The sequence below is a fragment of the Larus michahellis genome, chromosome 4 (genome assembly GCF_964199755.1).
Source record: "Larus michahellis chromosome 4, bLarMic1.1, whole genome shotgun sequence".
Classification (NCBI taxonomy): Eukaryota; Metazoa; Chordata; class Aves; order Charadriiformes; family Laridae; genus Larus; species Larus michahellis.
Genome location: NC_133899.1, coordinates 91,908,724 through 91,931,727, shown reverse-complemented (window position 1 = coordinate 91,931,727; position 23,004 = coordinate 91,908,724). Strand labels below are relative to the sequence as shown.

General features: G+C 39.9%; 1 protein-coding gene across 1 annotated transcript; it reads right to left on the bottom strand.

Annotated features, from left to right (window-relative positions):
- Nucleotides 1-843: 843 nt before the first annotated feature.
- CAT (catalase) lies at nt 844-23,004 on the bottom strand. The gene is made up of 13 exons (XM_074586393.1): nt 22,682-23,004; nt 17,134-17,305; nt 15,996-16,106; nt 14,445-14,575; nt 13,483-13,587; nt 12,295-12,420; nt 10,839-11,030; nt 9,749-9,901; nt 8,404-8,542; nt 6,901-7,031; nt 6,170-6,277; nt 5,488-5,574; nt 844-2,973 (listed from the first exon to the last, which is right to left on the bottom strand). Exons 1-13 carry the CDS (start codon nt 22,745-22,747, stop codon nt 2,908-2,910), a joined length of 1,587 nt encoding a protein of 528 aa, XP_074442494.1. The 5' UTR covers nt 22,748-23,004; the 3' UTR covers nt 844-2,907.

Genomic DNA, 23,004 nt, shown 5'->3' with positions numbered 1-23,004 from the left:
CATGTATGGCTGCAGTCAGATAAAGGCCACCTGGACAAAGTTCAGAAAATAGCTGCTCCTGTTAAAGCTCTACTAAAGCCTCCACGAGTCCATGTCACAGTGCCCTTCCCAGCACACGCTCAGTTGCTGCACTTGGCCACTTCTGTAAAGGTTACCTTACACCGTACAATGGGGCACACGGTTCCTTACCTGTGAAACAAAGAGTAGGGATTTAGGAACAAAGTAACTGCAATAAGAAAAGCAGAACCCAACCCTTGGGTAATGCCGCATTTCAACTTCACAGCCTCTGGTAAACTATTAAGAACCACCCCCTTCACTAAAATTTGAATGAACCATGATGAAAAACTAGATACGCTTGTGACAATTCTCTAAATCGCCACCAAAGTTTTTGGATCAAAAATAACAAAAGGTTCTTCAGCAGAGGCTTAAGTACGGCATCATCAACAAAAGCCCTAGTAAAGCAGGACCGCAATTTTTCCCTGTTCATACGGTGCACATGACTGTAGGCAATGCTATACCACAGACGTGAGCAGCATTCCCTTCTCCGAAGGCTTAGGAAATTAAACAGAAGGTTCCTAACAAGTAATTTCACATACCAGACCTGAGCAGAATTTAGTGTTTGGCCCCTACACAGCAATTCCAAGCATCAGCCTTGAGTCCGAGTCTATTGTTGGCAGTCAGGGCCTGTGAAGGACACGTAACTAATTTCTGAAATAGATACCAGTTACCCAGAACTTCAACAGCTTCTGCACAATTTTAAAAAAAAAAAATCAGATGAAGGTATGAACTTCCTAGACTAAAATAAACTATTTGAAAGCATTTACACAGAGAACAGACAACACGTTGCCAGGAGATCTTTAATTTCAGTTTTATTTCAGAAATCAGAGAAAGACAATATAATTCATTTAGCAGACACAACCAAAATTAAAGATTAAGCCTTGGTTACTCTTTTTCCAAACTCTTTAGGATTCTGTGTTCCAGCAAGAAATATTCCCACCCATTCGTGTAGTTCCTTCAGCTCCCATCTGCCTGATCAGGTAAAAATCCAAACCGAATCCCAGAATAGAGCAGGCTATCGGTTCATATTATTTTATTGCATCTGTATCACAGCTGATTTTTCACAATAGGTTAGTAGATAAGTGAGTGGGAGAAGCAGTAGCTTTCTACAATTTAATGGAACAGCACTTAGCATCTACTCTTCTTTACCATTCCACTTCTTGGAATGCTAATTCACATTTAAATGCCAAATCAGAAAGTACTCCTATTCAAAATACAACTCAGGACAGACTGAGAAATGCTCTGAATATTAAAAACTGCTATGATTTGAAGTTTGCAAAACATTTGCTTGAGTTTAGAGATAGTGGTTGGGCTCTGAAATCCTTTATACCATAATCCATGCTTTTTCCAAATGCAAATGAGGCAGTATCATCAGGCAAACAAGGAAAGCAAATAATTCAAACAAGGGGCAACGCAGCACAACTAGGATCTGGACTAATTACACATATACACCGATCTTTCTCTTTGGCAAGAGAAGAGGAAGAAGTAACAGGCAGAGCAGTTATTAAAACTTGCCAGGACTTCAGACGCATGGGGAATTGCCTGATCCTACTGAGTGCACTTCTGAAACTCTTTTGGTCTGTTAGGACTAACTTCAATGTCCAACAGACAGGACAGATTTCTATTCTAAACTCCAACAGTCACCTTGGACGCTAATTACTCCATAACCGGGTAACACTTTCCAAATTAAGAAAAATTCCTAAGTGAGATTTTGGCCTTTATAAAACAATAATCTAAGTTTTGTATAGTAAAGTATTCAGATGCTGACAAGGTGCTTTCTTAGGTGATCACTACTCATAGTCAACCAAGGTAAGTTTTATACGTATATCTAGCTACAGATACCCACATTCATTCAAACTTGCCACTTGAATTCAAGTCGAACTCTGAGAACTAGCTCTGGCGTGATCAATATAGAGCATTATTAGATTATGGCAGTAAACCAGCAGAATTTCAGGAACCACTGAGAATAGTTCTGAAAGTGCTGGAGATAGAATTTGGCCAAGATAAGAATATTCACGCATTTGGAGGTTAATTTCTCAGACACTCAGAAAATTAATATTTTTCATTTTAAATTCTTACAGATTAGAAAGAACAATTTCCTCCCCACTAAAGACCTGTAAGATGTAATCAATTTAGTTGTAAAGTGTATGTAATAAGAAAATATCCTTTCTTATCTCCCTTAGGTCAGCTATATCCCAACCTAGCATTAGTAAGCAAAGATTATCTTAAAATATATATTGGGAATAAAATTTACATATGTTGAGATTAAACTTTCTAGTTAGCTTCATTTCAGTCATAATGAATACGACATAACCAACACTTTACTCAAACTACTACGTATCATTTTACCTTTTTATCATTTACCACATTTGGATAGCCAAAAGTGAAATTCAAAAGGAAGCGTCTACAAATGCATACAGATAACTATTTTATCAGAAATATCAAGCAACTTCAACTTCTTAACATGAACACATTTATCTGTAAGGATAATCACAGTGTCATTACAGAAGTTTTACTGCATGATTAGGCAGGGAAGTTTTACAATGAAAAAAAAAGTGAAAGGATTTTGATTAAACTTATGTTTACTTCTAGAAACAGAGACAATTTTTAATCATGAATTTCCTGAAAAACATCATGTGTTGTTAATAAGCAGCAAAGCACTAGTGTTGAAAGGCACTAGGATTGTTAGTTTGTGTTACCTAGTTTCCAATACAGATACAGGCACTTGAAAGCTTAATAAATCAAGCCTGTAAAACACTTCTATACTTGTGCGGAAGTCTGCTACACTCAACAGGTTGTCCTGCAGTTGTAAGGACGGAAAATTCATAGAGTAAATCTCTGCAGCACACTTTACAAGTTGGATCTTTCTTTGGCAGACACACGAGATGTGGACTGTGAATATGTCCTAATTACATCCTATAAATAACAAAAAAAGAAATAGTCAGAGCAAGTCCCATTGAAAGCAGAGAGGAAAGTTTCAGAAAAAAACCTAACAAACAAGTACTTGAAGCAACACTGTTATTCTACATAGCAAGCAGGGAGCCCAGGGAAGGCTTGTGGAAATGTTTCATTACTATTACAAAGAGCGGGTAATCATTTGGTCTGAAGAACCAGCCTGAACACACTGCATGTCATGTACACTTACCTTCCAGAAGCCTCACAAAAACCCAACTGAAACAACTGTACATCGTTGGCATGACTGGATGGATAGATGAGGGGAGGGCAGTGGATGTTGTCTACCTTGACTTAAGCAAGGCGTTTGACACGGTCTCCTACAGCATCCTCATAGGGAAGCTTAGGAAGAGTGGGTTTGACGAATGGACAGTGGGGTGGATTGAGAACTGGCTGAAAGACAGAGCTCAGAGTGTCGTGATTAGGGGCACAGAGTCTAGTTGGAGGTCAGTGACGAGTGGTGTTCCCCAGGGGTCTATGCTGGGTCCAGTCCCAGTCAATATACTCATCAATGACCTGGACGAGGGGATAGAGTGCACCCTCAGCAAGTTTGCTGATGACACAAAGTTGGGAAGGGTGGCTGACACACCGGAAGGCTGTGCTGCCATCCAGAGAGACCTGGCCAGGCTGGAGAGTTGGGCAGAGAGGAACCTTATCAAATTCAACAGGGGCAAGTGCAGGGTGCTGCACCTGGGGAGGAATAACCCCCCGCACCAGGACAGGTTGGGGGTAACCTGCTGGAGAGCAGCTCGGTGGGAAGAGACCTGGGAGTCCTGGGGGACAACAGGATGACCATGAGACGGCAGTGTGCCCTTGTGGCCAAGAAGGCCAACGGCATCCTGGGGGGCATCAAGAAGAGTGTGGCCAGCAGGTGGAGGGAGGTCATCCTCCCCCTCTGCTCTGCCCTGGGGAGGGCACAGCTGGAGCGCTGTGTCCAATTCTGGGCTCCCCGGGTCAAGAGGGACAGGGAACTGCTGGAGAGGGGACAGCAAAGGGCTACCAAGATGCTGAGGGGACTGGAACATCTCTCTGATGAAGAAAGGCTGAGGGATTTGGGTCTCTTCAGTCTGGAAAAAAAGACAGCTGAGGGGGGAATCTTATCAACACTTATAAATACTGAAAGGGTGGGTGTCAGGAGGATGGGGCCAGGCTCTTCTCAGTGGTGCCTGGCAACAGGACAAGGGGTAATGGGCACAAACTTGACCATGGGAAGTTCCATCTCAACATGAGGAGGAACTTCTTTGCTGTGAGGGTGGCAGAGCCCTGGCACAGGCTGCCCAGAGAGGTGGGGGAGTCTCCGTCTCTGGAGACATTCAAACCCGCCTGGACGCGTTCCTGTGCCACCTGCTCTGGGTGACCCTGCTCTGGCAGGGGGTTGGAGGGGATGATCTCCAGAGGGCCCTGCCAACCCTATGGTTCTATGATTGGTTAATCAACATTTAATCAAATGTAATTAGAGAGCTGTTTCCTCGTTTTGTGTTTTTACATGCACTGACTTCTGCCATTGCAGACGACACCAAGCTGAGTGGTACAGCTGACACGCTTGAGGGACGGCATGCCATCCAGAGGGACCTGGACAAGCTCAAAAACTGGGCCCATGTGAACCTCATGAGATTCAACAAGGCCAAGTGCAGGGTCCTGCACCTGGTTTGGGGCAACCCCCAGTATGAACACAGGCTGGGGGATGAAGGGATGGAGAGCCAAGAAGGACTTGGGGATACTGGTGGATGAGAAGCTCAAGAAAACCCAGCAAATGTGCACTGGCAGCCCAGCAGGCCAACCATATCCTGGGCTGCATCCCCAGCAGCGTGTCCAGCAGGGCAAGGGGGGGATTCTGCCCCTCTGCTCCCCTCTGGGGAGACCCGCCCCCTGCAGTGCTGCCCCCAGCACCAACAGCAGAAGGACACGGAGCTGTTGGAGCGGGGCAGAGGAGGCCCTGGAGATGCTGGGAGGGCTGGAGCCCCTCTGCTGGGAGGACAAGGCTGAGAGAGCTGGGGGGGTTCAGCCTGGAGAAGAGAAGGCTCCACGGAGACCTTCCAGCCCCTTCCAGTCCCTCAAGGGGCTCCAGGAAAGCTGGGGAGGGACTCTGGATCAGGGAGGGGAGCCATGGGACGAGGGGGAAGGGTTTTACACTGCAAGAGGGGAGATTTGGATGAGATATTGGGAAGAAATTCTTTGCTGTGAGGGTGGTGAGAGGTTGCCCAGAGAGGTGGTAGATACCTCATCCCTGGAAGCATTCAAGATGCAGTTGGATGGGGCTGTGAGCATTCTGATCTAGTTAAAGATGTCCCTGCTTACCTCAGGGCAGGTTGGACTAGATGACCTTTAAAGGTCCCTTCCCACCCAAACTATTCTATGGTTCTATGATTTAAATCAAATGGGAATCCAGACCAGTTTCCCATTTTTTGGGGGGTTTACAAAAGAAGCTAAGACAATTCACAGCCAGTCAAATTTCAAATACAGAAATCATTAGCTTACTTTTTTCCCACTGTCAGCATTGTATTTGTCCAGCAAAGCCTGAATACGGGCACCATAGTCAGGATGAACATCAGTGAAGTTTTTCACCTAAACAGGAAGACAGAACAGAAGAGTCAACAAATTTTTTTCCCTCCACTTGAAACATATTCCTTAACACATTTTCAGCTCTGTGGTCTACAAGCAGTACATACCATAAGAAAGAAAAGAAGGATGAAAACTCTTTTCTAAAAGTTTAATTCTGACCAACCAGAAAGGAGCTATGAACACCACCAAACACTATGCCTGTTGTCTCACACAGACCTCTTTCTTGATGTAAGCAAAGTTCCACTGTGAAGGATAAAGATCCAATCCCTCCCCAGCCCTCACTGTTTTTTCCTGGTTTAAAGCAAAACATTACACTGGCAGTCACCTGACTTTGAAACACCAAGCTAAACACATAGTGACATCCTTGACGTGTTACTTTAACATGTTATACATTATTTATGTTATATTATGTAAATACAAAAATATTTAAGTGTTCTGTACTGATAACTCCTGTGTAAGAAAAATCTAGAAGTTGCCTGCTCAAGAAGAATTTCTCATATTCCTTTCCACAAGCATATGGTCATTTTGACAAAGTCAGTAGACTGCAAGAAAATCTGGAATAAAGAGCAAAAGCTAAAAACCAAAACAGGCCACTTACAGCTCTCTTCTGAATGAAGAGTTGCGCATCTTTAAGATGATCAGCAATATTTTTACACAGCCTTTGACGTTCATCCTCCTTCAGCACTTTGGTATAGAATTCTCGTACCTTATGATTAGAGACCAAGTTTTATTTTGACATTTCCAAGAGCAAGTCATTCTACCCGTAGCAGCCAATAATACTTACTAGACTAAGAGGATTCATTATTACTAAAAAAAAAAAAAATAGTTTTCACTCTTAATAGTAAGGCAACACTTAATAAAATATTTAAGCTCAAAAGGCAACCAATTTGTGGGGGTCTTTTTGGCAAACATGCTAACAATTCTTTCTATGTCTAGCTTTAAAAAAACCCTGTTGCTTATTGAATTAAAGAAAATAAATATTGCTGTTGGGGTCCAGTTCAGGAGCTGATGATTATGACGTTACATGAATACTCTAGCCTGGTTATCTGCAGACAGCAATTGCAAGAAGACAGAAGTCACAGCCTCTAGATATCCGGGCCCAGAATATGGATGGCAAAAGTCTGTGAGAATTCATTAACTATCCTGTCAGCAAAAATTCAGTTATTCATGAAGTTAAGCTGTATGGAGATTTTCCAAGCTGAACTTCGTGTTAGCCCAGATGCTTCAGAGAGAAGTCACGCTTGACTGATTCTTATTAATATTCTCTAAACTCATCCTATAAACTCATCTTACGTAATAAGCAATATAATGCCTTTTCATACATCATACCTGAGTCACATTATCTTCATTTGCACTATTGAAGCGCTGCACATCTCCCGAAACAGACACGCGGCATTCCTTTACCATGGGCTGATCTTCCGGACCAGTAAAACTATTTGGATAATAGTTTGGGGCACCACCTGAAAACGAACAAAAAAGCCCCACAAAACCAAACCAGTCAGACTCCAGCTCTCTCAGATTAAGTCGTAAGACAGAAAGTGTTCTTTGCCTAAAAGAACCTAAAACAATTACCCAGTTATGATTCACTCTAATAAAAACAGTTGTCAGTATTTTTCTGTCAACATACAGCTCAACATCAGGAGCTGTGTCTTCAAGCCAGTACTTCACAGCACTTACTGCAAACAGAATTTCAATAGCTTTTTTGGGGAAAAATTGATCTGTTTCAGATATAAGGAGGTCTAGCCGCTCTCGCAGAAACATTGCTCAGAATTTTAATAGACAAAGTTATGAAAGTTATTAAAAGTTTTAGTCCAAGGCAGCATAAAAATACACTTTCATCTGCACATTTGAAGTATTACTAATCTTAATTATGGAGGGGCTTTATTTTAAACACATAATGTACTTACAGAACTGCATAAAAATAAACTTATTATCTCTTCTTGGACAGAAGCAGCTGTTTTCAAGTTCCCATTTTACAAATATTTCCCTCTCCTCCCTTCAAGTAAGTATTAGAATTCATAGCCCAGAGGAATACAGTGTTTTTGGCACGAGGCATAGCTTAAGCATATCCTTGTTCACTCCCAGGTGTAAAACAGTCACTATTGGGCAAACGTTGACAGAACGGAGACTGCTGAATAGAGGTGAAGTTAAAGCTTGGCATTCATACTCTTGCCTTGCACAATCTCTTGGAAATCAGACAGCAAAGCAGTTTAACAAAGTGGACCGAGTATAAGAAAGCCAGTCTTTAAATTTAGAAAAACGCGAATACAGATTTCTCAAAGACATTTACGCCATCTCTACTATTTTTAGATTACATTTTTGCATAGAAGTAGAAACACAGTAGTGGTAATTAACTCCTGTGAAATAATTTCTCTAGCATATTTCATTTTAAATAATTAACAATTTAGAACTTTTTCAATTAAATCCCTTTAACGAGCATGTTTCTAGAAGTCTTTAAAGGAACGTAAACTAGGGACATTACTGAATTCTTTGACCGTTGTCCTGCAAACCCCCTTTCTTTTAAAGGCCTATTTGTAAGTTATTAAACACACCTTAAGCTTCACTTGTTTTTTACACTTTTAAACAGAGTCCACATCCCCTGTCCAAACATCCAAACAAAGTTACACAGTGATGTACGAGCTGGGGGGAGGAGTCACAAGAGACACTGAACGGTAGGAAAGAGGAAAAAGTAGCATTTCTTACAGTATAATTGTTAGTAATAGCAAGACACCCACATCTGTTTAGCAAGTATCTTACACCTCCTCTGAACAGAGGAGAGTTTTGCAGTGCATGCATAGGTATCATTATATTTAAAGGTATTTCCATTACTACCTTGGTTGTCAGAAACACACATCGGCCCATCCCTCTGGTAATTGGCCACACGAGTTCTGAAGGGGCAGTTCACAGGAATTTGGAGATAGTTAGGTCCCAGCCGGTGTCTGTGAGTGTCAGGATACGAAAAGAGACGACCCTAAAACATTTAATCACAAACGTTAACTACTACTTGCTGAAAGAGATCACTTAAGTGGTATATACCAATTCAAAGCACTATACATTAGTTGTAAAAGGGAGAAGACCGTTTCCTTTCCATATAATTTAAAGCACATCAGGAACATATGTCCAGAGCAACACTCAAAACACAAACTCGCTTTGCTGGAATACCAGTGAAGAATGGCAGGCTGAGTTGCATTTATGCAGCTTGGGTATTTCCTACCAATTCCAGAATGCTAAACCTATTCTCAAGCAGGAAAATGGTCACACATGTAGAGATAAAAGTGACTATCACTGTGCTAAACGTTCTTAAGGAATAATATAGTGTTTTCCTACTTATTTCCAAACTTAGATTTAAAAGTTTATTACATCTGAAATACGGTAGTCCCTTATTTATGTGACAAACCGTATCTGAAGCAGTTCTAGTGACATCTGGGTGCCAAGAAGACAGGCTGATTCTGACCATGAAGTTTGTGGGAGCAAAGAGAGGCAAAACAGAACCACCACATGATGGTTCAAAAGTTTATCCAGTTAAAACTGTCAAAATACCTTCTTGTTTACATGGATATAATTTGAAACAACAACCTGGTTTTAATCTGAAAAAGCTTAATATGCCAACACCCATGACTCTGCAGACAGTATAGTCTGCTGCAGCCAGTCTTATTACGTATTTTGACCTGTAAGAAATCCAATACTGCTTCGAAAGAATAGTCTTGCAGTTTGTATCAGGGATTAGTTATACCTGTATTTTAGAGCATTTGAAGTCCACCTTATACTCATAAGAGTTTGTAATTTTAAGATATACTGTAAAAGCACAAGTAAATACGCATTGATGCTATGGTTTTATCCCATACCTTTTGCCAGACTGACAGAATTCCTCATCAGCTTTTATAGCTACTGCAGATGTCCTCTAAATTCTATGTTTTCTATTCCTTTAGTTCTTTCCCATTCTTTTTATATTTAATTTTTTAATGAGCACATCAAATGGTGATGATTAAGAAAACCAAACGCTAAAATAATTCAAAAAAACCCCAACACTAAAATTAAAAAAAAACAAACAAAAAATTAGTTGCTTTCCATTTGTCAGGTTTACTGTTTCTACACAAACAGGGACAGGAATGCTTTCATAAACAGCAAAGCAAACATAATGCTCTTCAGGTAAAACCTTCTGTGTGCTGTGGCTTACCTGCAGCATTTTATCAGGGCTAGGTTCAATACCAGGCGGCATGTTGCTGGGATCATAGGCCATCTGTTCTACCTCTGCAAAGTAATTGACAGGATTCCTGTTCAAGACAAGCTTTCCCACAGGGATGAGAGGGTAGTCACCGTGCGGCCAAATCTACAAGACATAACACATACATTAAAAGTCAACATTATTATAGGTTTGTGCAGCTTAAGTAATTACGAGGCAACATTTGCCTGATTTAAGTTTTGATTGAGAAAATACGTTACTGAAGAAATTTATTTTTTTTTGCTAACAAACATTTTGAGAAATGTCTTATTTTACACAGTCTTTTGCAATCAATACAGAGTACTAATGCAATTTATTTCATCATCCCAGCATAATCTCAGCACTTGGCTACTTAAATGAAATACCCACTGGCGCTTGAAAAACTGCTTAGGAATGCAATATTGTAGGCGGAACTGGTAGCATGATTGTTTTCAGCTACTTCAAAATGCAACCAGCTTAACTAGCCTTTTCTTTGTCATCTTAGCGTGTATGTTCAAGTTCAAGAGTCTTCAGCAATATGGGGAGAGCAATATTAGAGGAAAAAAAAGCAACACAAGTTTACATTAGTATCTTTCAACAAGCCATTGCTTGGAACAGCAATTGGAAGCCTGACAAAAATCAGATTAACAGTCAGAAGCCACATTATCAACAATACTTAAAACTAGCAAGCTCAGGGTGTGACTGTATGATCCGGGATCACACTTTGGAAATGCTGTTCAGTTGTAATCTTAAGGCCTGGAATCAAGCCCTATCCATATTTCACCGAGGAAGAGTAACATCAGATCTAACATCAGTGTAATTTTATTACCAGAATTTCTGACTCATCATGACCATATAATAAAAAGCACACTTAAAATATAGAAGGGAAGAATAACAGGACATTGACACGGACTAGTAACTACTAGTTACTAGCTGCTCCATGGAAATTGTTACACTTTATTGTGTAAAAAAAACCAACAACTCAGTTATGGCATTTGCTACATTCTGATGTCATGGCCTTTCTTAAACTAGCTGAAATTGAGTTTCACAACAGCATCAGAGATACCTTAGTTAAATCAAAAGGATTGAATGGAAATTGCTCTGCTTCTTCAAACGTCATAACTTGAATGTAGAAAGACCACGATGGATAGTCCCCTTTGGCAATGGCATTGTAAAGATCGCGTATTCCATAGTCAGGATCAGTAGAAGCCAATCTTTCTGCTTCTTCAACAGAAAGATTTTTGATGCCCTGGTCAGTCTAAAAGCAATAAAAGCAATTACGACACACAGAAAGTATTACAGAAACCATTAATAAGAATGTACTTTAACAAGACTTAGAATCAAAGAATATGACTGTCCATCTTCCAATCCCCAATAACTTGAGTTCAGAATAACAGTACATTCAATAACAGCCATCCAGATAAAAATTACTTCTCTGATAAAAGTGAAATAAATATGTAATGCTATACCACAAAACGCAAGGTATCAACCATGAATTATGATCCCTGCAGCACGTCAAGTAAAGCAGTTTGCCCTCTCCCCTTTGAGGATGCAGTGCTCCTTTACCAACCCATCATCCCACCTTTTCCTACAGACCACGTGCCAACACAAAGTGCTAAAATGGTTGCAGCCCTCTGGGCTGAAAGTTCTGGATTCTATATGAATCTCAGTCTCCCACCGCTATTTGTGACATCTTTAGCCCTAACTAAAAATCTCATTTTAACAAGCTTTTGACAACTCAAAGGCTAAAACCTGCTATACAGTCCCTCCTAGTTTAACATAATGGTTTACAAAGTCTTGCTTCAGAGGTAGATGTCCAAATAGGTAAGAAGTTGTATTGTCTTTAAAACCTTGAAAGGAAGCTGGTTTCACGTGAGATATGCTAGAGACTGCTTTCTCACAGAAGTGTGGAAGTTCTGTGAGCTTTAGCTGCAGAGCTCTTGTAAGCAGAGTTTTTATATTTTGACAAACAGTTGAGTCTTAAAAATACTAGATCAATGCAGCTCATATCCAGAAGATAAACAGAAACAAAAACCAGATCCAGACAGAGAACTTTTACCTGTAGAAGCACCTGCTGAATCTGAACTACTGCGTAGCCATGAACATGAAACAAGATACACGCTGAATAAAACACATTTCCAAAGGGCTACAGATTCTTGCATCTGCACTAAATGACAGCAAGGGAGTCTGAAATGCAATAAACTGACCAAGGTGCTCGGAGCTCGCCATACAAGTAGACCAAGTTCTCCACTAACAAGAGACAACTCCTCAAAGAAGAGTTTTTTATAGCATAGTAAATACCTACTGTGTCATAGCAGGAAAACTGATGTTCATCATGCTTGTTAAAGGCACGGAAATGATATAGGAAAAACCCACACATCTTTTTGATTGAGTCTATGCACTAACAAGTCTTTTCTGAATGAAACTTGAGAAGTGACAGACCTTTTTTACTCAATTTAATCTGGTTTTTATCCAATATGATATATGCTTCTAATTGAGAACTGTAAAAGGAATATCAATACCTTCACATGGAATTTGCAGTAAACTGCTCTTCCACTAGCATTAACTAGTTTAAAAGTATGTGATCCATATCCATTCATATGGCGATAGCCGTCAGGAATACCACGATCACTGAACAAGAAAGACACCTAAGAGAAGAATCAAACAATATTAATGGACTCACCAGTCCATAGATAAAGTGACCATTCAAGACAAAGTTCATTTACTGCAGTAATCTGCATCACTGGAAGTTATCTTAATGTTATGAATTCCTTGAGGAATTCCTAGTTTAAGAGTGTTAAAGACATAAGACTGCTTTGGTTTTGCATGAAGAACAACTGTGAATTAGACCTATGTGAAGTTCTACACCCACATGAAATATATGTTGAAATACAAGACATTAACCTAATGATAACGTTATGATTGTCGCTATAAGCACGGAGTAGTTATGCATGGATAATTGAAGTTACAAATATAAATCAGATTTTTTTTCCCCTCAAGTTAAAGACAAAAATCTGAAAACCAAAGTCCTTAACAACTAGTTCTTCAAAGTCTTCAAGCAGTAACATATAACATACCACCATGCATACACATTCAAAATGCTGCTTTTCTTAAGGCTTATGATCACAAACAATGCTTGTGATACTTCTTTTTCCAATTAGTCATTACTGGAAGGCTTCTGTATGAACCCCTTTTTTTAAAAAAAAAGTACAACTGCATTTTTAATTTTATATTAGCTTTTTTGCATAACATTCTTGGACACAAATACATTTCAGAATATTCAGAATGCACTGTGAATTCTAGTGATTTTTGGAGTTGTTCTAATGCGCTACACAATACACAGTTTTAAATAAACTTATATGCAATAGCATTACTTTCCCAGTATTTTACTGTTCTCTAACATTGTTTGCTGCTCACCAGTACCTCCAGTGCTTCAGCATTAGAAAACTTAGCAACTTCCCCTTCATCCCTATATAAAACATGATTGTGAAAACAGAAGAACCCCACCCATTTCACAGAGTCATTAAAAGAAAAAGCACTAGATACACATACTAATGGCCTTAAAAGTTATTGTAGGCCTTTCACCTTTACTGTTCCTAAAAGACGATGTAGGCTTGTAGACAAAACATGGAAGAGAGACAGTTAAAAATACATGCTGTCATAACATGATTTTCTTAATAATATAAAATAAAGTCAAAGGAGAACCTTACTTGATGCAAGGACTCAGGGCGAAGACTCCAGAAGTCCCACATCATGTCAGGATCCCTCAAATGAGTCTGAGGGTTCCTCTTTTGGCTATGGATGAAGGACGGAAACTAATTTGTCCAGAAGTGGAGGAGAGAAGAAGGAGGGGGAGAAAAAAAAAGTTCTGTAACATCTCCAAATTATTTGGGCTACATGGCATATACTAAGCAACTCCTGGTACAAAACAAAGACAAACAGTTTTTTCATTACCTTCAACTATGAAAGGAACAGCACACTGAAAAATGAGACAAAGATTTAACATCACTGAAAAAAAAATCTTCTATTGTCATACACCTCCTGCAACCAATTTCATTACCCCAATTTTATTGGTCTCTGAAAGTGAAACATTTACAATTAGGATAAACGGGCTGTTCAAAGCTAAAGAATGCTTTCCTTTTGTGATTGATAAAGTGAGGGAAAAATCTTTTCAAATTTCTATATCTGAACTTTACTGAATATCTGACTCCTAAATGAATACAGAGATACTATGAAGTACCTTTGCAGAACTCCTCCACTCAAGGAAAGCCTCTCCACTTACAAAGCACTGTTAAACTTAAATTTAAAGTAAAAAAAATTAAAAAAATCAGATTTAATAAAAAGAATTTACAAGAAGTTTTTAAGGTGAAAAGTCTTCCCCCCTCTCCCCCCAGTGGCCTCAAAATGAAAAAGCCATCTACAGAGTAAACCAGCAAATTTGAACACAACTAAGTGCGTGTGCTATTTGTGGCATGAAACCACATAAGTAATCAAGCATTAGTTCTTAATTTTCTTTCAAATAACACCTTTTCAAGTCAAAAATGTCTGGACCATCTAACAGACAAAAGGTGCACCAGAAGAACAGCTTTTGCTTCTCAGTGAAGCATGAACAAGACGTGAACAAGCTTCTGGACTCTTTCACAAAGTACCCTCACCTTTTGTGCTTACTCACCAACATCGCATCCCGAATGAAGAAGATAGGAGTATTATTTCCCACAAGATCCCAGTTACCCTCTTCTGTATAGAATTTCATTGCAAATCCTCGAGGATCACGAACTGTATCAGCTGACCCAGATTCTCCAGCTTGAAGAAACACATGAACATACAGAAGTGTTACGATAGGAAATGGATACAATCTATAAGCTTAAAAACAGAACTTAAGAATATGCCATAAAATCCTAAAAGGGTGGGGTTGATTAATTTAAGTCTTTTCTACACCAAGGAATTTTTGGCATATTTTCAACTATACTTCAGGCACTGAAAGTTTCCAAAGTGTGAACAGACACCCTCCCAAGCATTTAGGCCACAGTTATAAGAAAGAAAAAACAAGTATATCCACTTGAACCAATTAAGAGTGGAATTTGCATTACCACTAACAGAGACAACATCAGATTATAAGGCAGAATCGGGTGAAAAACACATTAATTCCTCTGCATCAAACGCCAGCGTGAAAGCTCTCATTTGGAAGGTAGCAATCTAAATAGCACGCCTAATAAAAAGGTAACTTATAGAAGAGTTGTAACCCTTTTAATTCCCCTTGTGCTTTATCCAAAACAGTCCTTTCAATGGGTAACTTTATAACAGAGCAGAAGTGCTCCAGAAGTATTCAGGAACAGCCAACACTGAACATCATGATGAAACAACAAGGACACTCTTTCTCTCATTGAAAAAGATGTGTACTACAGAACAGCTAGGAAGAAACATGTTCAAACAGAGCAGGGGAAAAAAAAGGCACCGTTGCAATAACCCACTTCAGCACACAATCTACAGATCACACTCAGCTGCACATCTTTCCCCCGTAAAACATTCCAGGACTCCTTAAGGTTTGGTGACAGGGAAAAGGCAGTAGGCCAAAACCAGCAGCTCTCCGAGCCCTGTTGGACTACTTTCTCTCCAATATTAACTTCTAGAACTGAATCCTCATTAGCACTTCTTTTCTTTTAAATACAGATAGAGTAGCAACACAAGTTTTGAAAGATCATTTTTCTATCAGACAAGATATTGATGCTAATGCATGTTTTAACTAACACCACTTAAGATTTTGCTAGTTTTATGCATTCAGCTCTTTAAGAAATAAGAGTTTATTTATGGAAGATTGTTTATTCTTCTTTGCCTAGCACATACTTTGCAGCATTGATCCCCAAAACATTCCTACAGCATAAAAGGTTATAGGTATTTAACTTTCAAGCGTTAAACCACAGCATGCAAGTGTTGATACAATCCACCCAGAAACAAAGCAAACTTTCTGTCAGAAAAAAAATAGCTCAGGCTATCCTTTCTCTCACATTCCAGAGGGAAAAGGGTCTACAGAGAGCTCTGGCAGAAAGATGCAGAAGCTGCTTAAGGTCTTGCAATTTAAATTAAATTCACAAAAGAGGAACTGGTTGGCAGAAAGCACTTCAAACTACCTTAAGCACATTTAAGTGTTCCACAACGCAAATGTTGCTATCAGTGTAACTATGGTACACATGTAAGAAGACACACAATAACTTTAAAGCCTTACCAACAGTGGAGAATCGTATAGCAATCGGAGTTCTTTTTCCAATGTGTTCAAACACTTTGGCCTTACAATACTGGGTAATATCATGCGTGACTTCAAAATAGCCAAAAGCTCCTGAAAAAGTCATTTCAAAATATCAGATCTAGATAACTTCCTTCCACTCACAGCGTATCTGTTATTCCACTATGGTCCAAACAGCTTTAAGTCAAAAGGAAACATGGAAATACACCAGTCTAAACAGAGTTTATATCTATGCACTAAAACACTCTATTTATTTTCACAGAATGAAATTTACTTAACAAAAACTACTATTTGCTTGGTGCTCCCTCTCCCCTCCTTAACACATTGCTAACAGTTCCCAGCAGCAATACAGACCTCATTTGTACTGTGCGGAATAACAAACAGAAGCTTTTTGGATGCTCTTCTGCCAAGATTTGCATATTTACCTCAGAGCAAGACAAGTGTTTCTTTAATCCTGATAAGCGTTGCAGAATTTTTGGTCCATCTGTAAGCTGGATGAAGCAACAAAGTTCTTCCCACCCCCACAGAGGATTTTTCCCATGTACATTCACATTATAATAGAATTCAGTCCCCTATTTTCTTCTTCTAGGGCAATAGGCAACAACAAAAAAGTCAGACCTGACAGTTCTACCCTACTAAGATCAATAACAAATTTTAAAATGAGTTGTTTTTTTCATTTTTAATTTAAATATTAGACCATTATCTTGCTTTGGCAGACAGATACATCAGATGACAAAGACAAGAATCTCTATCAAATAACATGCAAACAGACATTAAAATAGAGACAGGTAAGTCTTCCCTTCCAGAGGAACAGGGTGCTATGGTGTAACAGACAGAGGAAGCAGAAATTACAGCAAATACAATAAAGATTTAAGGGCTGTAACTACATTTTGTCTCAGTTCTTTTTTTTTTCCCCTTAAGAGTTTTTCAGTGCTTCAAATTTTGACATTGAGTTCTTTTAAACCAGGCCAGGCCACACCACTACTGTTGATACACAATCTACAATGCCAAATTATGGCTAACATGATGCAATTTATCTGTCACAATCTATGCATTAACTCAAAAGCTTTTTAAAATCTAATTCTACACAGAGAAAAAAAACACGTGTTTTTAAACATACCTGCCCCTTTTGCATGCACAACTCTTTCAGGAATCCTCTCTCTGTCAAAATGAGCCATCTCATCAGTGAAAACAACATCTTGAACAAGAAGAGGTCCACGCGGCCCCGCTGTCAGAACATTAAGCTTATCCCCTACTGGGTTCCCAGCACCAGTGGTCAAGACATCTGGTTTCTGAAAGCAATAGATAGATAATATCACACCACCAGAAATTAAAACCCTTCTATATTTAAGCCACATAATGTGCATGCCAGTTCAACCATTATGTGTCACAGAATGTATCAACAAGTATATAGCACAACAGCATGAGATTCTGAACTACTTACAGAAAATATAGATGTCTAACTACATCACAGTACCAGATTTGTGGCTATTTAAGAAGGGCAATTTAAGTCATGTATAATCCAAGAATGTTTTCCATGGTTCAGAAATTTTATTTGTTAAGCCTGTATATCTTGCTTCAAGAAAAATAGGGAGTGTCAGCCTTAAAACATGAGTTAAGGTTCAGTTTGCCCCCCACCTCAACAGGAGAAGATGCAAAGAGAGCACGCTACAAAAGGAGTAGCTGCTGGAAAGTAACAAGGGAGAAAGGAGAGGAGGAAGGTAAGGTCAGTACAGGGATGGAGGCATTAAGAAAGAGCTATAGTCACACAGCATAAAGACTAGCGGGAGGTACCCATGATTACCATTGGTCTGGAAGAGCTAGATGGAAAATATAATAAGTAAGAATACCTGAGGAATCATCATTCTAGACTCTTGAACCACGGAAGGGCTAAGATTAACAAAAGGCCTAAAGAATTCCTACTGTCAATACATGTTCTATCAAAAGGACAGCAAACCAGAACATTTTGTTTGTATATATATTTTTTTTTTTAATAACATCATTATTGTCTTTAAAGAAACTGCCCAGACAGCCCTACTCATCCTTTTCCCCTTCCTTTCATACTAAGTTAACCGTTTTCATAGGCTACTTAGAGCCGCAGCATCTTGTACAGTCGGAGTGACCCCGTACCTGAAAAAAAACAGCCACTCCAAGATAACTTCAAGAAACATCTGGGGGAACTCTGTAGCACTATAATTGAGTGTACTCCCACCTTCTTAAGAAAACACCCAGTAAAAAAGGCTTTATCTGCATCAGATATGGGGTCATATATTCTCTAAGGCAACAGTCCTATTTTACTGGGTATTGCAGAAAACAGCAAGAAAGGTACATCAGCTCCAGAGACCTGATGGCTGCAGGTGCCAGTTTTTCCTGGAGCACATTTATTAATTGTTACAAGCCAGGGCAATGTTTGTAAAGGACTCAGAAGAACAAAGGAAGAAACAAGAGAAAAAGAGTTTGCAACAGGGTCACAGATTATGACCAGTTAACACTAAATCCACAGTTACATGTTGCACTAAACTGACATACACCCAATATGGGCTCTCCGTCCATACCATCCTACCCTCTTCTGCCAGCAGCATCCACGCACCTGAACCACGGGAAATGCACCAGAATAAACTCACTCATCCCCTCCCAACTAGTTCTCCTTCTTTTAAAGTTCTATAAACGAAAAGAGATGGTGAAGAGAAGGAAAGAGTAACTCTCGATGAGAAGGCCTTCATTATTTTATCAGCAACTTTATGGTGTTCCAACTCCCATACTGACAATCTAAGTTTTGCTTTAAGTGCTTTAATTACTGTAAACAGGCAAAATTCCCAACTGTATCTCATGGATTAGTGTACTGAACTGGACTAGCCCCCAGGTTGTTGTTCCCCCCCCCCCCCCCCAAAAGGCAACCCACAAAGGCAGGGGAAATAGCAATTATTCAACATCTACACCCAGAGTTCTGGATGAGGGAGAGTTATATACACTCAGGCACATGAATAACCACATGAAAGACATCTGACAGGATAACTGCATCTCCAATGTGTTCTTACTAATATGCAACACACTACTCTAGCTGGCTTGAATTCCCAAAATATCTAGGTTCTTTATTCTTCATTCGCCACTTCATTAGCATAAAGCTATAAGCATAAATTCAACTCCTTAAGTATGATGAAATCCTAACCTATACTGAAATCTGTACAAACATTTAAAAAAAGACAATATATATCCTGTTACACACAGGAACACGATGTTCAGAAACTTAGAGGAAAGTTACCACTTTAGCTTTATTTAAAGTATTTTTAAGTCAAAGGAACATCTGTTTAAATCAAAACATTATCTATACTTTGTCAACCGAAATACACAAGAGCAGAAACTGTTCTCAGTATTCTTTCCACTGCTTACATAGCACATGCTTCCTACCTTATATTTCGCTCAGTTTTAAATAAGCCAAAGAAAATTATTTCGCTGCTCACCTTGAGAAATCGCCCAGTCAGACCGCACGGGAACCTCTCCCATCCTGAGTCAGTCTAAGAGTTCAACTTCTTAAAATTACATCCTAACATCCCATATAATTTAGCACCCTTAAATATGTATGCGGTATTATGTTTTTAGCTATCGTCTTAAACTAGAAGTTGTTTAAATTGCCATTACAAATGAACTTTTTGAATTAGGATTTAATTTCATACCTTAAAGTAGGTAGAAGGGCACTACCATATTCAAGGGACATTAAGAGAAAGCTCATTCATCCATTCCATGATTCAGCCTAGTAAGCGCAAAATATTCTACTTCAAGATATTCACCTAGCGTAAATTAATGCAATTATATTATCAGCTCATTATCCTGACATATTTTCTGTACTGAGGTATGAAAGCTACAAACCCATCTTGAAACCCATTCTAAGCCTCTGCTTTGAAGAGCCCTTTCTTAGAACACAGTAGAGTCTGCAGATGATGAGAATATAAAATGCTCACACATCACATTTTTGACTGAACATTTTGATCAATAATTTTTTTTCAGAGTTTGCTTAGGGAGATCTACTTCATTTTTTTTTTTTTCAATCCAGCTTCTAGCACTGCCAGTATTTTTATCTTCATTAGTTTTGCTGATTAAAAGTTTCAAGTTTCTCACAGCTAAACCCCAATGTACTGGTTTTCCTAATGATAAATTCATTGGGTTTTTTTGTATTGATCTGTCATATTCATTTAAGACAGGCAAGCTCACTGTAATGAAGAAAAAGAACAGATCCTACCAATGGAATCCTAAGCTTCTGCATTTTCCTCTCCAACCTTCTTGTATTATCATTTGTTACAGACATTTCCGTCCTTCTCACATGTTCTACGTATACACAGAGACTTCCACTTCATCCCCATTCTAAGGCAGCCTGTGACACTGTTATACAAAAATCCTGTGTATAACTTCAGCATCGTTTATCAATCTGACTACTGTAATTCTAAGAAGAGCAAACCTGGGGACTGTATCCTGGTAACTTTTTTTTTTTTTTTTTTAAAATGAGACATAGCTCTTAAGACCCCTCTAGTCTATATAGTGACCTTTTAAAGTCACTAATACTTATGTCATCTTGAAGAAGTGACCAAGTTTCACTCAGCCCATTGAGAAAAACAAAAGTTATGTTGAGTTAGAGCCCTGTTAATTCTGGAGTTCTTCATAAATTCTGAGAATCCCAGTAGGTTTAAGCATGCAGTGGTAGGACTATAATACATACACCTATACCTATGACCTTCTCCTCTACAAAGTCCTTGAGAACACTTGGTAAAAGACAGAAGAAAAAAAAACAGAGGAAAAAGAAAAAAGTGAAAGCTTAGTCTGAAGAAGACTTTTTGAGTCGTTTTGATTCACCTATGCATTTATAATACCTTCCATGTAATTACCTCAAGGGTAGAAGAAAACCTTGCATATTATTTGTAAACTATGCACACAACAAAGAATAAAGGTTTCTAGAGGTAATACAGCCCTTCTCAAACCAACAAGTTATTCTGTTGTCTGAAAACCACTTTTATAATGTTAATATTTAAGACTACTAGTAGTAGTAGATAAAACCGCATGTTTTTGAAACTAAACCTATAAAAAAAATTTTAAGACTTTGTGGTTGTACAGTCCCTTTTGTGTAGGCAGACTTTCTGAAAGGTTTTTTTTTTTGTAATGTTCACATTAGAAGTACAAACATTTATTTTAATTTTTTTTTAAATGGTAGAATATATTCACTTTAATTTCAAGATATTATGCAGGGCACACAAAACAAGTTCCATCAGTGTGAAGGGACAGAAAAACCCCACAGTTTTAAGAAGAAATATCACACTACTTTTGGACTTGAGTTTGTTTGATGCCTCTATTTTCATATGGTTGAGAGCTGCATACAGTCAAAACCTTAAAAGATAAGAACTTTCCAATCTGTATGCGTATTTCATTACAGCACTAACCCGCCATGACAGAAAGAAGGGAAACAAAGCCAGGAGAATTTTAGTCACAGCTGTTGTAAACACCATACATCAAAGCACATACTTGCAGGCATTACCGATACTTTGCACCTTATACAAGCCACTTTAAAATTCTAATAAGTCCTCCCTACTTTCTATCTTAAGGTCTCATGACTCCTTATGCAACACAGACTTTGCATTGCCTCCCAATCTTCAAATTAACCTTGGCTTGGATCAAGTACTGCTTTGTTTCAGAAAAGCCAAGATCCATACAAGAATTATTACTCACAGTACAAAAAGAAATTATTATGAAACACTCTAGGATATGATGAAGTCACAATTCATCACTGGAAGGTAGCTTTCATACAACACCTTTTAAAGCCAAGGGGAAAAAAAAAATAAAGTCAAGATGATTTAACATCTACAAACAGTGGGAACTGAGGCATCCACTCGTGTCTCATAAGGTGTCTGCTTCATATAACCAGCTGAAAAAGTATTTAATGTCAAATACACATTTCTGTCAAAAAATACACAGTAGAGACTGCCACAGGGATTTGAAGAAGGATGGAAATCAACTCTTGGAGCATTTATGTGTTTACCCAACTATTCTGGGGTATATCCTACACCTTCAGAAGATGGAGTGATTACACATTCTTACGATTTCAGTCAACCGCTTGCCCCAAACCACTTCAACCTGGTAAAGAAGCCTCCACACATTGCCGAATGTGCCTTAGCTTCTGTTTTATTCCTTCATTACATTTTCACTGGGCTCTACCCATGGGGTTGCAGAATTGAAAATGTAAGCATCCGATTTGAGATGAGGGGAAAAAAATAAATAAAATAATATCTCTGCCCAAGGAGCTGCCTGTTAGGGCGCAGAGAGGCCCCAGTCCTGCCTAACAGGGGAGGCTGTGACCAGGCCGTGCCCTTGTCCCTTGTCCCTCGGGCCCAGCTGGCAGCCACCGGCCCCTTCGTGCTCCAGTTTGCCCGGGCACGGCCCCAAGCCGAGCTCCGCAGTACGGGTCGGGGGCGCCCGGCCCTTCGGACAACGCGGGCACCCTCCGGCACCGGGGCTCACCCGCTCCCCTCAGGCCCCTAATGTGGGGACGACAACGACAAACAACCGTGCGCCGTCCGTCCCCCCCCGCAGCGGCGCGGACCGTTACCGGCCCAGCAGCGAGCTGGGTGCCGAGGGTCGCAGCCCCTCAGGCCTCACCGTCCGCCCCGCGAAGCCCCGGCGGGTACCTGCGAGCCCCGCTGGCTCCGCCAGTGCTTCAGCTGGTCCGAGGCGTCGTCCCGGCTGTCAGCCATTTTGCAAGCTCAAGCGACCCCCCCCCGCCTTCCCTCCTTTAAGGCAGGAAGGGCGGTGCGAAGAGAAACAAGCGCTGGGGCTACCCGGTGGGGCTGTGCTCGCTACCAGCGAGGAGGCAGCACCAGAGAGGTCACCCCGCGGGGACCCACCGCCACCGGAGCCGCAGCCGCCGCCGCACCCTGCAGCACCAGCAGGTAGCGGGAGCTCCCGCACCTACAGCTTCTACCCCAGCGCTGCGCCCGCCCACCGCTACCTC